The following is a 17609-nucleotide window of genomic DNA, read 5'->3' as shown; positions in this document are numbered from 1 at the left end:
TTTGCAGGCAAGCACCTTAACCGCTAAGCCATCTCTCCAGCCCCCAAAATCAACACATTTAATTTCAGGTTATGGAAGCCAGGAGCAAAGCTCCGCTTGGCCAATAGGCGCACACGTGAGTCCAATGGGTACTGACGGACGCGGAAGGTGTGTTGCCACAAGCGGCCGCCTGAGGGCGCCGTAGGCTGAGTGCGTGCATGCGTGCGTGCGCGCGCGTGCGTGCGAGCGTCCCGGAAGCCCGCCCTCCGCGCGCGCGCACGCAAAAGGTCTCTCTAGCCCGGCGCGCCGCGGACAGCCCGCTACGTCACAGGCGCGCGCCGCGCCCCCAAGCAAGGACCCCTCCCCCTTCGTCCGCTTCCGCTTCCGTCGGCGCCGCACATTCTGGAACGTTCGCGGAGGCGGCGGCGGCAGCAGGCCGTTAGTGCGCCGCTAGCATCCGCGTCCATCCGTCCTCGCCGAGCCCGCGCAGGCTGAAGTCGGGTGTCATCATGCCGGAGAACGCGGCGGCCCGGGGCGGGGCGCCGGCCGGGGCCGCGGGCGGGCGCGCGAAGGGCGCCTACCAGGACCGCGACAAGCCGGCCCAGATCCGCTTCAGCAACATCTCGGCGGCCAAAGGTGTGGCGTCCCCTCCTTCTCCTCCTCCTCCTCCTCCTCGTACTCTCCCCCTCTCCTCACCCCCGGGCCGGCACGCCCGCCTTTGTGGTCCGGGCCGTCCCTGTCACGACGCAGGCCGACGCTCTTGTTAAAACCGCCGAGGCCATGGAGGGATGGCTTAACGGCCAAGGCCTTTGCCTGCAAAGCCAAAGGACCCAGGTTCGATTCCCCTGGACCCTTGTGAGCCAGCTGCACAAGGTGGCGCATGGGTCTGGAGTTCGTTTTCCCCAGGACCCTTATAAAGCCAGATGCACAGGGCGGCTCCTGCGTCTACCCAGTTTGCAGCGCCTGGAGACCCTGGCGCGCCCATTCTCTCTCTCTCGCTGTGCGCGCCTCTTTGTTTAAATAAAGTAGTTAATTAAAAATAAAATGTTTTTTCAAAATAGCGCCGGGAATTGCATGAAGTAAACCTCTGGGGTTTGACACTTAAAAAGCCAGCCTGTCTTGTTGGATCCAGCCGGGGTTTTTTTTTTTGGGGGGGGGGTCTTGCCTTATTCTTAGAAAAATGCAACTTTAAGTGACCTTCGGCGTAGTTATTGGGTACTAATTAGGATTGGGGAGGGACTCATCGTGGAGAGCTAGAACAGTGTGGCGCATGGTGGAAACCTGAGGGTTTTTTATTTTGGGTGGGGGTTCTCTTTAATTTCACGGCCCTGAGCCAAGGTTCCGGCACACGTTTGGGGAGGAGAAAGTCCTTGCTTGTTTTTTTTTTTTTTTCTTTTTTTTTTAAGAAATGTGTGGATTTAGAGAATTCGAACTGAAAGGGAAAGATACGGGAGGACAGAGACTTAGGGATCTTGCATGGGTGTGTCTCCAACTTCGTTTGGTTTGGAGAAGATGTATGAAGGCGTGAGACTGAAAAGATAGGTTGGGAGATGTGGGAAAGAATGGTACAATTGTGGGTCGAGGCCCTGTCTTCAAGGGCCTGGTGTCCTGGGGAACACTGGCTGTATTTCTTCAGGTGCCCTTGTTAACGAGTGAGGTAGAGCAAACTGCAGGGGTGCAGTGAGGAAGAATGAGAACGTGTGTCAAGACACAAAAAGTACACCTGTCACGCGTTCCTTCGGCAGGTCGAGCGCCTGGGAATGTAACGGTGCTGCAAGGCCAAAGACAGCTTCCAGTCTGGCCCTAAACAGTTGGACAAGCCAGATGGGTCGATTTAGGAGGTCATCTGGAAGCTCCTAAGATCATGCCTGGCGCGCGGAAAGTGAGATTGTTGGTGGGATAGCCATAATTGAAACCCCTATTCACTAGGTGGGCCCGTGCCCATACAAATGACAAGATTACAGGTAACTGGAAACAGGACGACGCGCGCATGCCTGTAGGAAAGAAAGGTGGCCGTGTATCCAGCCAGATCCTGAGCGAAAAGAGATCAGAGCAAAGGGGAAAACTAGTGTGGTTTTGTTTTTAGTTTTTATTTTAATCTATTTGAGAGAGAGAAAGAGGCAGGCCATGGCCTCCTACGCTTGTAGAGGAACTCTAGAAACGAACTTTGTGCATCTGGCTTTGCAAGGGTACAGGGGAATCGAACCCAGGCTGTCAGGCGTTACAAGCAAGTGCCTTTGAACCACTGAGCATTCTCTCTAGCCCTTATTTTTATTTCTGAAAACAAAATATTTTTATTAAGCAGAAAGAGGGAGAGAGAATGGGCACACCAAGACCTTTAGCCACTGCGTGAATGAGTTGTAGGTAAGTGCACGCTTTGTGCGTTTGGCTTTACGTGGCTCCTGGGGAATCAGATCTGGCCTGAAAACTGGTTTTTCTAAGCAAGACAAATGAAAAATGAGAAAAGTTCTTGCCAGGTATGTTTTTACATTAATTCTGAGAACCACTTTATTTTGATACTATTCCCATTTGTTAATAGTGAGGGGAACCCCCCCCACACACACACATCCACAAAGGTACTAAACAGCATAAGTAATTAAGAAAGTTGTTTTTTTTTGTTGTTTTTTCGAGGTATGGTTTCACTGTAGCCCAGGCTGACCTGGAATTCACTCTGTACTCTCAGGGTGGCCTCACACTCAACGGTGATCCTCCTACCTCTGCCTCTGGAGTGCTGGGATTACAGGCGTGCGCCACTACGCCTGGCTAACAAAGTATTTTTGTACCTACTCTGTGCATCATGGCAAAAAAAAAAAAATCCAAGATCCTGCCTCTTTAGCTAGTGGATACCATTATAGACTTCATTCATGAAGATGAGGTGGAGTGTTCTTGGAGTCCCTCTTAGAGAATTACCTGAAAATAATTAACAGGCAGTGGACCAAAGTCAAATATGTAAGGTGTATTATTTCTTTGACTATTCACAAATATTATACTTGTGGAATGTAGAGAAATGGTTAGGGCACAGTCCCAGTGTGTATGCAGTGCAATGAAATGTGAGAAAGAATTTAACATTTGCCCTGGGCTTGTGAAAGAAAATTGGATTGAGCACTGCTCATCCATTCCAGTTCCTGACAGATACAAGGAAGGTCTAAAAAGGGAATTGTTACAAGTGAATTGGAGGGATGGCTTAGCCTAATGTGCTCACCTGCAAAGCTGAAGGAGCCAGGTTCATTCCCCAGAACCCACATAGCCAGATGCGCAAGGTGCTCTAAGCGTCAGGAGTTTGTATACAGTGGCTGGAGGCTGTGCACATGTTCTCTCTCCTCCCGCTCCCTTCTTATATTTTTTTAAAGGCCTTTAAAATACGTGAATTAATATAACTAATAAGTAGAATTTAGAAGGGGAAAAGACCTTGTCCTCTCCAATACAAAATAATCAGTTAATATTTTTTTTCCCTTTTTTTTGTATTTATTTTTAAGGTAGGGTTTCACTCTAGCTCAGGATGACCTGGATTTCACTATGCAGTCTCAGGGTGGCCTCTAACTCACAGTGATCCTTCTACATCTGCCTCCCGAGTGCTGGGATTAAACGTGTGTGCCACCACGTCTGGCAGTTAATATTATTTTTGATAATTACTGAGAATATGACTTGGAATAAAAATCTATGACACTAGATATATTGCATAGTGAATTTCGGGTCAGCCTGGACTAGAGCAAGACCTTGCCTCAACCCCCCCCAAAAAAAAAAACTAGATTGGGGTGAGGGACAGTTATGACCTGAGTTTGGCTTTGTTAGTTTCATGACAGTGTATATTGTTATACACTATTTTCAGAGATTATAATTGGCTTGTTCTGTTGATAATGTTACTGTTAGTTTCTCCTGTGAGGAATCTACATACCACCTTAGTGTTATCGAACAGAGTTTGTTCTCAACAGGTTATATTCTTGTGCAGGAGAAGTACATTATCTAGTTTGTTAGAAAGATGTTAGAAGGTTTAGCTTGTCATGCTTGCTGTCCTGCCTCAGGAAGAAAGAAAACAGTGCAGTCCTTAATCAGAACTTACAACTAGGTTTTGCTTTTTTTTTTTTTTTTTTTCTTTCAATGCAGGGAATCTAGTCAAAGCTGACTTGGAATTGAGTCTATAGCCCTAGGCTGGTCTTGAACTCAGGGCAATCCTACCTCAGACTCCCAAGTTCTGGGACTAAATGCATGCTCCACCTTGCCTGGCTTTTATTTATTTGAGAGTGACAGGAAAGAGAGAGAATGGATGCCTCGGGCCTCTGGCCACTGCAAACGAACTCCAGATGCATGCACCCACTTGTGCATCTAGCTTACGTGGGTACTAGGAAATCGAGCCTCAAACCGAGGTCCTTAGGCTTCACAGGCAAGTGCTTAACCGCTAAGCCATCTCTCTAGCCCCCATTTTGATACTTAAAAGGAATCTGCCATAAGCGTCGCCCATGTGAAGCATTTTATGTTTAAAAGGAAAAAAAGTGTTGTAATTTGTGTTTGTGGTGTGTAATTATTAGACATGATTATTCATTAGTGGGCACGTAAATGCTCATATACAATGTACTAATAAAAATAAACTTGAGAGAAGAAATGCTTTTTTAAAAAGTCTTGGTTTATTTTTTTCCCCCGTTTCTTTTTAATAGCGGTTGCTGATGCCATTAGAACAAGCCTTGGACCAAAAGGAATGGATAAAATGGTAAAAAGTGTTCTTTACTTACTGAGTGCCCTGTTAAAATTTCAGTGGTGAGGCCTTGCTTTTCGCGGAGCTTACTGGGGTCCGGCTTCTACTCTGCTGTGGGGCCTCAAGTAGTACATTTGGTACTTGGCTGTAAGCCCAAATATCATCTCCAGCTCGAGGAGCCAGGATGAGCCCCTGGGTGCCTGGACTTCTGTGGCGAGGGGCTCCTGGGCTAGAGTGAAACCCTACCTCAAAAAGGGGGGGAGGCTGGAGAGATGGCTTAGCGGTTAAGTGCTTGCCTGTGAAGCCAAAGGACCCTGGTTCGAGGCTCGATTCCTCAGGACCCATGTTAGCCAGATGCACAAGGGGACGCATGCGTCTGGAGTTCGTTTGCAGTGGCTGGGGGCCCTGGCATACCCATTTTCTGTCTCTCTCTATCTGCCTCTTTCTCTGTCTGTTGCTCTCAAATAAATAAATGAAAATGAACAAAAAAAAATTTTTTTTTAAAAGGTGTAGAGTAGTCACAAAATAAACAGGGTTCCAGGAGCCACTGCTGAGATGCCACATTCCTCCAGCACAGGGCATGATGATCCCCATAAATATACTGGAAAAGCCTTTAAATGATAGACCATGGTTTTAGATATACAAGGGCTACCATGGAGTACACTGCTGGCCTAAAATAAAAATGTTCCCTGGATACTCTGCCCAGCTGAAGGGACAAAATTTAAAAAAACTGTCAGTCACTGGTTAGGATTAAACTATAAAAGTTTGATGTTTGTTGAGTTTACATTGTTCTAGTCTCTCCTTGCTATACCTTATACCAGTTAAAAATGTTTACTCTGTTTGATTTTACAGGACTCACAGCTATAAAAAAAAATCTTAAATCTCCAAAAAGACTTAAAACTTTAGAACTATCTTAAATTGGTCAAAACTGGAGACCTTTCAAATTGGGCTGAATACAATTTACAATATGTGATGGTCCTATATCTTCAGCTAAGTGCATGAGTTACAGATTGAACCTTGCTCAGACTCTGGGCCAGAACGCAGCCAGCCCTTATGCCAGTAGCCCCGTTCTAGCAGAGTCCTCTATAATCTTTTCTTTCCCTTTAGAAAGTTCATAAGCCAAGCTTCCAAAATCAATTTTCTCTGTACTTTGACACTTTTAAACTTTTGTCAGAAAATCCATAAACCTTGTCTTGCTGCTCCAGAAGGCATCTTCATTTGGATGAATTAAGTCAAGACAAAGTTCCAAAAGACCAAAATCTGTGATTGTACTTACCCCACTCCTGGCACCAATTTCTGTCATAGACAGCTTCAGGTTCACTGAGATGAACTTCTAGACCAGACACAGTTAGGGAGGATGGGATTTACTGAAGCCTGTAGACCTGGGAGTTTGTTTATTTTAATTCTATTGGTTTTTCAGGTAGGATCTCGCTGTAGCTCAGGCTGACCTGGAATTCACTATATAGTCTCAGAATGGCCTCAAAATCACAGTGATCCTCTTCCCTCTGCCTCCGGAGTGCTGGGATTAAAGGATTATGCCACCACGCCTGACTCAGAGAAGTTTTATAATGGCAGAAACAGCTGGCCTTCTTTCATAGGTCCAAGTAGAGAAAAATCCGAAAGCAAAACCGCACAGCACACGTAGGGGCTGCAGGTGGAACTAGGTACTTCGTGTATCTTTAGAGTATTAAGTTCATCACTGCACCTTAAGATCTGCCCAGTGGCGCTTCCTCCAGCCAGATGGCTGCAAACCCAAACTGCAAACTAACAAAACAATGAATATATTGGGGGCCATCAATTCAAACTACACACTGTGCCTGTTACTAGTGTGCTTATTCTCTAAGAGAATACTAAGAAACAAATTAACTGTTAATGGTAAGACTTGTTTTCATCATATTACCTGGGGCTGCCTTTGGGGGCATCTGTGGTAGAAGTGTGTTTCTCATTAGTTTGAACCAAAAACAGTAGTGATTCCTTTTTTTTTGTTTTTTGCTTTTCAAAGTAGAGTCTTGCTGTAGCCCAGACTGACCTAGAATTCACTATGTGGTCTCAGAGTGGCCTCAAACTCTCAGTGATCTTCCTCCCTCTACCTCTGAAATACTGGGAATGAAGGCGTGCGCCACCACACCCGGCAGTGATGATTGTGTATGGTATCATGTTTATCTTTTGTGTGTCTGTCAGTTTCATTTTAAATGTTTTTGTCTATTTGAGGCAGAGAGGAAGTGAAAGTATGGGTGCAGTAGAGCCTCATGCCACTGCAGGTGAACTTCAGAGGCGCTCTCCACTTTGTGTGTCTGGCTTTTCATGGGTATTAGGGAATTGAACCTGGGCTGTCAGGCTTTGTAAGCAAGCTCCTGTAACTGCTGAGCCATTTCTCCAGCTCCTGAATATTCTTGAATTATGATACTAATGTAGGGAAAAAATTTGGAACTAAACACTATGCATACATATACTTTATGATGCAGTAGAAAAATTGAGTAGAACTTTTAGAATGTTACTAAAAATTTAAAAAAAAATTATTTCAGATTCAAGATGGAAAAGGTGATGTGACCATTACAAATGATGGTGCCACCATTCTGAAGCAAATGCAAGTGTTACATCCAGCAGCAAGAATGGTGAGTATGATTTAAAAGGTTTTTTGTGGGGGTTAGGACAGAGGCTTGTTATGTACCCCTGGCTGGCCTTGAGCTTGGAACAACTACTTAATGCTGACTTAGAATTTGTTTACTTGTTTACCTGGAGTTGACTATGTTAACATTTAGTGTTTTTTTTAAATATTTGTTTATTTGAGAGAGAGGAAGAGAAAGAATGAGCACAGCAGGGCCTCCAGACGCATGCGCCCCTTGTGCATCTGGTTTATGTGGGTCCTGGGGAATCAAACCGGGGTCCTGAGGCTCTGCAGGCAAATGCCTTAACCACTAAGCCATTTCCCCAGCCCCAAATTTAGTATTTTTAAATGTTTTACTTTGAGGTTGGGTCTCACCCCAGCCCAGACTGCCTCAGACTCATGGTGCTCTACGTAAGCCTCCCAAGCGCTGCAGTTAGAGACATGCCTAACCCATAGAAGAGTTTTTGAGAACTTTTCTTTAAAATCTACAATCTGAACTAGAAATGTTATACATTGTAGAAATCTTGTAGGGAGAAGGTATATAAGTAGAATTTTGTGTGCCACAAACACATTAACTTTCATTTCAAGTGAATCCCGAAGTAGAAAATACACTGAATATATCTTCACATTCTGTGCTTGTTACAGTGAAGAGTAGACTGTGTTGTTTCTGTTCTCACATTCTAATGTGCATGTTCTCCTCACAAAGCTGGTGGAGCTGTCTAAGGCTCAGGATATAGAAGCAGGAGATGGCACTACGTCAGTGGTCATCATGGCCGGCTCTCTCTTAGATTCCTGTACCAAGCTTCTTCAGAAAGGTAAGTAGAACATGCATTTATTGCTAAAGAGAGGCAAAAATGTTTTTTTTTTACAGGGCAGTTATGAAAAATCATTATTTTCAAGTAATATGGGCTTTGATTTTTGAGGGGCCCAGAAAGATGGCTCAACAGTTAAGGTACTTGTTTGCACAGCCTTAAGTCGGCCAGACATACAAAGTGGTGCATGTATCTGGCATTTGCAGTGACAAGTAGCCTTGGCACACCCAATTCTATGAATTCATCTGTCTCAATTGTTTTTATTTATTTATTTATTTATTTATTTATTTGTCAGAGAGAGAGAGTGGGCACGCCAAGGCCTCCACCCGGTGCAAATGAACTCCAGATGCATGTGCCCCCTTGTGCATCTGGCTAATGTGGGTCCTGGGGAATTGAACCTGAGGCCCTTGGCTTTGCAGGCAAATGTCTTAACTGCTAAGCCATCCCTCCAGCCCCAAATAATTGTTTTTTGTTTGTTTGTTTTTGTTTTTTAAGATTTAATTTGAAGTAACCTTTTACCAAGAAATTTTCTGTTTGCTTCTGGGGTTTTGTTTTGTTTTGTTTGTAAAGCTTATTTATTTGTTTGCAAGCAGAGAGATAGAAGAGAGACAGAGGGAATGGGCGCATAGGGTCTCCAGCCACTGCAAATGAATCCCAGATGTTTGTGGCACTGTGCATCTGGCTTTACGTAGGTACTGGAGAATCAAACCTGGGTTGTTAGGCTTTGCAGGCCTAACACCTTCACCACTAAGCCATTTCTCCAGCCCTGCTTTTGATTTTTGATAGGCTACTCTTTATATAAGTACTCAATAGAATATTGCTCTCAAAAATGAAGGTGGTACTAATAATGTAAGACTTTTAAATTTTGCTTAATAATATAAAACTTTAAAAAAAATTTGTTTATATATTTATGAATTCAGAAAGCGTGCCAGGCCTCTTGCCCCAGAAAATGAACTCCAGACACTCCAGGCACATGTATGAGTTTGTGCATCTGGCTTTTCATGGCTACTAGGGAATCAAACTTGGCTGGCAGGCTTTGCAAGCAAGTATTTTTAACCACAGCCATCTCCTTGGCTCCTTAATGTAAAACTCGTGAGAGATGATTTGGGAGAGAAAATAAAGGTTCTTGGTTTAAGTAGTATATAATCCTAGTGACTCTCTGTAGTTACTCCCCAGTTGCTGTACTTAAAATATGGATGTGTGATGTTTTGAAATGTAGAAAGTTGTTTGAATTTTAAATGTTTCATCAATACATAATTAAGCAGCAGTAAATTGTTAGTCATAATTGTTAAAGGTTACTTAAGCCATTATATTTATGATAGAGTGTTTGTAGGCCAGGGATACAGTGGTGGTATAGTTGCACAGACCGTGCTCTCAGACATTTTAGTGAGTAAAACGTTTTTAAAATTGTGACAAATGTAGTTTATCATAATTATTTCATAAATGACAGGGATTCATCCAACTATCATTTCCGAGTCATTCCAGAAAGCTTTGGAAAAGGGTGTTGAAATTTTGACTGACATGTCTCGACCTGTGGAATTGAGTGACAGAGAAACGTTGTTAAATAGCGCAACCACATCACTGAATTCAAAGGTGAGACAAGCCTTAAGAGGGAGTTTACAGCTAAAGGTGTTTGGATGCTGCCATTCCTGGTGCTGCGAAATACTTAGATACTGTTAAAAATGACTGCCTGTCCACGATCCATCTTAATTAACACCTGTCACATTTCTTAATTATGAAACCCAAACAGTGATGATCAGTTATGTTTCTCTTAAACATAACTGATCAATTAAAAATCTAGTAAGTTCAAACAGTAAAATTAATGGTCATCTGGACAGTCCAGATGTTGTATTCATTAAAGCAAACATACATATTTTTATTTATACCTCTGGGGGAACTGAATGGAAAAATTAGATTTATCCCTATGAGGGTGTGGTTTCCTCTGCCCGCAGTATACAAAAATGCTGTAACAAGTTCTTGTGTAACTGTGTCATTTTATTAAAATAGCTTTTCTACTGTGAAGTTAACTTTCTGTTTTCAATCTCTAGGTTGTCTCTCAGTATTCAAGTCTGCTTTCTCCGATAAGTGTAAATGCAGTGATGAAAGTGATTGACCCAGCCACTGCTTCTGGTGTAGATCTTAGAGATATTAAAATAGTTAAGAAGCTTGGGTAAGCATCTCTTAATTACAACTGCAATAAAAACGGGTTACATTAAGGAGCCAGACATAGGAGCTTGATGCCTGAAATCCTAGCACTTGGGAAGCTGAGACAGAAGGATCATTGAGTTTACAGCCAACTTGGGCACCAGAATGAAGCTGGGCATGGTGTTGCACGCCTTTAATCCCAGCACTTGGGAGGCAGAGGTAGGAGGATCACTGTGAGTTCAAGGCCACCCTGAGACTCCATAGTGAATTCCAGGTCAGCCTGGGCTAGAGTGAGACCCTACCTCGAATAACAAAAAAAAAAAAAAATCCAAAAACAGAATAAATAGGCTGGTCACCTTCCTGAGTCCATAGAAGTAACTTAAGTGAAAAGAATTGTGAGGTCTGGGGAAATGGCTTAGTGGCTAAAGGTGCATGTGTCTGAAGTTAATAAAAGTTACTATGAAAACTATAAATTTCCCCTTTTATTGAGGGTCTTAATTAGTACCGGAACCTCGCGATTGTGTTTATATTCTGATGGCAGACTAGAAGGTCGCCCAGCAGGTCTAGGGACGGAGTAATGAAGAGTATGATATACGTAAGCACTTGCCATTGGATTGACGCTTTTCTTTTTAACTTAGTGGCACAATTGATGACTGTGAGTTGGTGGAAGGTCTGGTTCTCACCCAGAAGGTGGCAAATTCTGGCATAACCAGAGTTGAGAAGGCTAAGATTGGGCTTATTCAGTTTTGCTTATCTGCCCCCAAAACAGATGTAAGTAAATTTCAAATAAAACTGATTTTCTGTTTGTTTTTAGTTTTCTAATAATTGAGACATTTGTTCCTTGGGATGGGAAGGTGGTTCAGTGGTTAAAGGCACTTGCTGCAAAGACTGTCCAGCTTTGTTCCCAAGCCACCCACGTAAGCTGGCCACCAAACATGGCACAAGCATGGCATTTGTGTGCAGTGGCAAGAGGCCCTAGCACACCCATACACATGCAGATAAGTGGGACTTCTTAAAATGCAGCTCTCAAAGGGTTTATTAAAACTGAGACAAGTTGCTGCTGCTATGAATAACAAATCAGCCAAAGACACAATTTTAAGGGTGTGTATAAAAGTAATTCAAGCCGGGCATGGTGTTGCATGTCTTTAATCTTGGCACTTGGGAGACAGAGGTAGGAGGATCGCCGTGAGTTCAAGGCTATCCTGAGAATACACAGTGAGTTTCAGGTCAGCCTGGACTAGAGTGAGACCCTACCTCCAAAACAAAACAAATAAAAAATAGGCAATTCCAGTGCACAGAAAGCAGTATTATTGTGAATTCAAGGCCAGCCTGGGCTAAGTAGCCAGCAGGTGTCTTATTTTTTTAACTTTATTGACACCCTTTATACACCACACACAGACAATATAATCATCTTCCTGCCTCACCGTGCTCCTTTCCCCTCCTGAGTCCTTTTCTTGACCCTCTTCTCCCGGACTAGAGCAGCTATCTTAAAAAACACTGCAGCATATACAATTAAAAGTAAAAGACCCAAATGTGGTTTTTTTCTATGCACATCTATAAAATGTTTAATATGATTTTGGTTGAATTAATTCTGTGCCTAATTTCACATAAGTCTTTATACTTAAAAATTGCTTGATGTAAATTATTACTGTTCTTTTTCCAAACAGATGGATAATCAAATAGTAGTTTCTGACTATGCCCAGATGGATCGAGTGCTGCGAGAAGAGAGAGCATATATTTTAAATTTAGTGAAGCAAATTAAAAAAACAGGATGCAATGTGCTTCTCATACAGAAATCTATCCTAAGGTCTGAGAAAATTTGTTACATATTATAATTGAGTTATGGTGCCTCGCGAATTTTTATTTTTTTGAGTCAGTGTCTCACTCAAGTCCAGGCTAAGCAGGAACTCCCTTCATCCAAACTGTCCTCAGGTTTGCTGGGATTTTCCTCTCAGCCTCCCGAATGCTGGGGTTAAAGGCATGAGCCCCTATGCCCAGCTCCCCAGTAGTAATTTTTTTAATTAAGAACTTTGATATATGACCATACAGTAATCTGATTACGTTCCCATCTCGTCGTTTTTTGGCCCTCCCACCCATTCCCTGGGGAGCCTCTTTCCCAGTGGTGCTGCCTTGGTTGTGTTGTCTAGCTCTTCTGTCCCTCACACCCCATGTCAAAATGTTGACGGACTCGGAACCCCGCGGGTCTTGGGGGCATTGGCAGCCACTGTGGGATCATGAAAGCATCAGTTGGTTTGTTTAGGGAGGACTGTATATCACAGCATACCTACCCCTCTTGTGGCTCATAACATTCTTTGCGCTCCTTTCACAATCTTCCCTCAAACTTGGAAGGCATGAAGAAATCTTTAGCTTTCCCCATCCTCTTATTTTCTGCTTTGATAAATTTTGGGTCTTGATTTATTTGAGAGAGAGAATGAGTGTTCCAGGTCCTCTAGCCACTGCAAATGAAGTCGATACATACACATCACCTTGTGCATCTGGCTAATATGGGTCTTGGGGAATCGAAGCAATCAAGCGCCTTAACTGCTAAGCCATCTCTCTAGCTCATCTTGTCATTTTAATGAATCTCTCCAGTATTACCATCTGTAAAAAGATTTTCTAACTAAAATTGAGATTAGTATTACTCAGAGGGATTAAACATACACAGTGAAAACACTTTGATGGTTAGAACCTCTCCATTTAGCCAGAGTACAGTGTACGCTTCCCTCTGCAGTCTATGACCTTCCAAGCCACAGGCTTCTGACTGTTCTCAGTACCAGAGTAGTTGACCACCCCATAACTTAGTTGCCACTGTTGCACCTGTGGACACATCTTGCCTGCCCAGTTGACTCTTTTAGCTTACAAGCTTCACAGCTTATTTGCACGGTAGATGGCCTCCCCCTTCAGCCTGCATAGCACTTTCCAGCACGATAGCAACTAGCTGGCTTTCATCACAGTTTCAGCTTGATTTCTTGGTTTCCAGTGATCGTAGCAGTAACCACACGGGCCGAATTGCCTTTTGTGTTGCACAGTACTGGATTACGCTTTACTCTTGTGACTGCAGAAAGTTTTCCAGTGACATGGGATTGGTCAACATTTTGAGATTTTAAACTTCACATTTAAGGCATTTGCCTTCACAAACACTGTAAACGGATATTTGAAGTGCTGTAAAATTAAAATCATAACTAGGCAGCAAAATGGTTTTTTTTTTCACCTAGTGTAACACTTTATTTTAGAGATGCCCTTAGTGATCTTGCATTACATTTGCTTTACTTTTATTTTAGAGATGCTCTTAGTGATCTTGCATTACATTTTCTGAACAAGATGAAGATTATGGTGATTAAGGACATCGAAAGAGAAGACATTGAGTTCATTTGTAAGGTAAAATGTTAATTATGTAAAAATGTCCGTAAATCAAATATTTTTAATTTTTTGTGATTTACTTATTTGAGAGAAAGAGGCAGATAGGGAGACAGAATGGGCGCGCCAGGGCCTCCAGCCACTGCAAATGAACTCCAGATGCATGCGCTCCCTTGTGCATCTTGCTAACGTGGGTCCTTGGGGGTTCAAGCCTCAAACAGGGTCCTTGGGCTTCACAGGCAAGCTCTTTACCACTAAGCTATCTTTCCAGCCCTTTTTGGTTTTTCAAGGTAGCATCTTATTCTAGTTCAGGCTGACCTGGAATTTTCAGGGCGGCCTCAAACCCACAGCGAACCTCCTACCTCTGCCTCCCAAGTGCTGGGAATAAAGACGTGTACCACCACGTCCGGCTCTCAAATGCATTTTAAATGCCTTGCATGTGCCAGGAAATGCTTCTTCTGCCATTTACTTACATATCCAATCCCTAAATGTCTTAGTTTGTGGATTTGATTATTTTTTCTAGACCATTGGAACCAAACCAGTTGCTCATATTGACCAGTTTACTGCTGACATGCTGGGTTCTGCTGAGTCAGCTGAGGAAGTCAGCTTAAATGGTTCTGGGAAGATGGTCAAGGTAACAGCATTCTAATTAAGCTTTCACTGGCATGGTTTTCATTACATCACTGAAATAGCTAACAAATTTGAAAATTGTTCTCTAAAGATTACAGGCTGCGCAAGCCCTGGAAAGACAGTTACAATTGTGGTACGTGGATCTAACAAACTGGTGATTGAGGAGGCTGAGCGCTCCATCCATGATGCCCTCTGCGTTATTCGCTGCCTAGTGAAGAAGAGGTAACGGGAGCGTTGCATTGCCAACTAACAGCGTTTTGAGCATGGAAGTTTTGAGAGGCTGAATGTAGCTCTGTGGTGGAGTGCTTGCATAGCATGCGTGAGCGCCCCGGCTCGGCCTCCTCACTAGACGGGGAGTGTTGACAGACCCTGTGCTGTGATCACAGCGGCCGGAGTTGAAGGTGGTCATCAGCTACGTGGCAAGTTCCAAGCCCGCCAGGGATACATGAGACCCTGTCTCAAAAAAAAACAAACAAATTATCTGTATTTTAGCTTTTTAACTATAGGAATAAGTTATGAACAACAGCTTTCTATTGGATAAACTAAAACTAAAGATAACGTGTGCTTTTCAGAGCTCTCATTGCAGGAGGCGGTGCTCCAGAGATCGAGTTGGCTCTGCGGCTGACGGAGTACTCGCGCACGCGGAGCGGCATGGAGTCCTACTGCGTGCGCGCTTTCGCAGACGCCATGGAGGTCATTCCATCAACGTTGGCTGAAAACGCCGGCCTGAATCCCATTTCTACAGTGACCGAGCTGAGAAACCGGCACGCCCAAGGAGACAAAACTGCAGGCATCAATGTCCGAAAGGTAGTAACTTAAATATTGCAGAACATACTGCTTACATATTTTTAGAATAAATTTTGTATATGTTGATATAAAGGCTTTATAGTTACAAGTATAATGAGACAGTGTCTTTGAGAATGGTTATTATTGAATGAAGATGATCACTGTATTAACTGCCGTTTACTGACCAACTTTTAGCTGGATAATCTGCTGTTATTTTACAACTAAGGTCTTTTGTGAGGATTTAAATGCATTTCTAAGTAAACACTATGAAATTAGGAACCATTGCTCCTGTTGTGAACATGAGCTAGTGGGGTCATGTAGGAACACAGGAGAGCAATAACCCTACCATTTTTTAGTGTTTTATTGAGGGTGACACATGATGGGCAGCGGCGACTAACGATCAACCTAAATACTACTTCCTCTTAGAGTGGCACAGAACTCCAGATGGTGGCATTGCCTGGTTAAAGGAAGCATTCGTGAAGATACCAGCTTTGACTGAAAGTTGTTTTTTTATGTGTGGTGGGGGGGGGGCTTTCGAGGTAGGGTCTTACTCTAGCCGAGGCTGACCTGGAATTCACTATGTAGTCTCAAGGTAGCCTCGAAATCACAGCGATCCTCCCACCTCTGCCTCCTGAGTGCTGGGATTAAAGGTGTGCGCCACCATGCCCGGCTTTGAATGAAAGTTTCTTAAGGGATAGCAGTGGTTTATTAGTGAAAGGGACCAAAAGGTTATTCCACTGTGTAGAGAAGGTTATAATTTAGTGAAGTAGTAGGTTTGGTTTTAGGTTAGAGGGTTTAATAAAGGCGAGAACAAGAGATCGTAAACACAAGGCTGGAAGACAGGAGACAGATACATGTGCTGTGGCTGACAAAGGAGACTACAGTAATGAAGTAAGACTTGAATTAAAGGTGAGGAGTGTATGAGAGGCGTAAAGGGGAAATAGAACGGACCTGACCTAATTAGAATTAAGACTCAGAATTGATTTTAAGCATTGAAGATATTCTAACATTTTACTTCCATAACCACCTACTTGATTTTTGCCAGTATGTTTAAAAGTCAGTGGTACTTACAAATACTAAAAGCACCCAATACTGATTTTCAGGGTGGTATTTCCAACATTTTGGAAGAAATGGTCGTTCAGCCTCTGTTGGTTTCTGTCAGTGCTTTGACCCTAGCTACTGAGACTGTCAGGAGCATTCTGAAAATTGATGATGTGGTAAGTAAAATAGGTGACAAATTTCCCTGCAAGATCAAGTTTTTGCTTTTTGTTTAAATGTTTGCTATTCATCAAGATGATAACCCTGTTTTGTTCTGCTAGGTAAACACTCGATAATCTGGACAAGGCTGAGCAACAGTAGTGGACCACCAGTACTGTGCTTGAGTGGAAGATGATCGCCTTGGCGTCGTTCCTCCTTGTCTGGAAGAGATTTCCTCTGAAATCCCGGATGTTGTCTTCCAGTAAATTATACTAAAACATTGTAATGAAAAGCTTGAGTATTCGGTTACAAAAGGCAGATTAATTTATCACTCAGCACTCTTGGTTCTGATACTTTAGAATAGAGCCTGTATACAACCTCTTCCCACGACTGTGTATTCTGTTCAGGTGTTTGTCTAGCCCGCTCACGTACATTGATCTTGTTCCCTCAGACAGTCTTCGGTCTGCACTGGCCCGGAATTTCTGATCCTCCTGCCCCCATCTTCCAGGTGCTGAGGCTACAGTCCATGTTTTACTGTGCCCGATTTACTCTGCTGAACGTAGAGCCCAAGGCTTCCGGCGTGCCGGGCACGAGCGCTGCCAGTTAGGCCACGCCCCCAGCCAGGTAGACGCTGGGCGTGTTTACTCTTTCTTTGAGGCAGCGTCTTATGCCCACGCTGGCCTGTAGCTGTCACTGGCCAAGGACAACCTTCAACTCCTGGTTCTCCTGCCTCAGCCTCCAAGTTTAGAAGTTCCAGTTTGTTTATTATTGATAAATACCAGTTGCCAGATTTGGTGCGTGTCTTTAGTCCTAGCACTTGGGTGGCGGAGATTGGAGGATTGCTGTGATTTTGAGGCCAGTGGGGTCCAGATCAACTGAGGCTAAAATGTCACAATTAGATAGGAAGTCACGGAATACGTATAGTAGTGAGCAATTTCAGCACCCACTCAGTAGTTAGGTTATCCCAGGGAAAACCCAGCCTCTGGTTAAATGATGTCATAGAACAAGTGGACCTATAAACTATTAAATGAATAGTAAAGTAAATCAAGAAGGAAATCGAATTTCTAGAATTGGAATGAAAGCAGCATGCCAGGATTGATATGTACGATGACAGCTCTAAGTGCCTTTATTATGAAGCTAGAAACCCAAGTGTTTGTGACTTAAACACCTTTAATCCCAACACAGGAGTTGGAATTGCCATGAATGTGAGGCTAGTTTAGGCTACAGAGTGAAATTCCAGTTCAGCCTAAGCTGGCTTTTGCAAAAATTGTCACAAATGCTGCAGCACCTAAAGGTCTTGGGGAAAGTACCCAGATGAACATAGCTGCCAGAGAATGGAAGATACTGCAGAAATCAACCTTTAGTGAAACTAAATAACAGATAAAAAGGGCACCATTACTACAGA

The 17609-nt window shown here is 43.4% G+C and overlaps 1 protein-coding gene across 1 annotated transcript; it reads left to right on the top strand.

Moving 5' to 3' along the window:
* The first annotated feature begins 419 nt into the window (after positions 1-419).
* Positions 420-16585, top strand: Cct4 (chaperonin containing TCP1 subunit 4). Its single transcript, XM_045137551.1, has 14 exons — positions 420-615; positions 4632-4684; positions 7195-7284; positions 7984-8092; positions 9540-9682; positions 10138-10259; positions 10873-11005; positions 11902-12041; positions 13516-13612; positions 14115-14225; positions 14313-14443; positions 14794-15028; positions 16111-16224; positions 16327-16585. The coding sequence occupies exons 1-14, from the start codon at positions 489-491 to the stop codon at positions 16339-16341; spliced, it is 1620 nt and encodes a 539-aa protein (XP_044993486.1). The 5' UTR covers positions 420-488; the 3' UTR covers positions 16342-16585.
* Positions 16586-17609: the final 1024 nt, after the last annotated feature.

The sequence above is a fragment of the Jaculus jaculus genome, chromosome 18 (assembly GCF_020740685.1).
Source record: "Jaculus jaculus isolate mJacJac1 chromosome 18, mJacJac1.mat.Y.cur, whole genome shotgun sequence".
In the NCBI taxonomy this organism is placed as follows: domain Eukaryota; kingdom Metazoa; phylum Chordata; class Mammalia; order Rodentia; family Dipodidae; genus Jaculus; species Jaculus jaculus.
The sequence above is the reverse complement of the archived record's forward strand: the minus strand, read 5'-3'. Positions and strand labels throughout refer to the sequence as shown.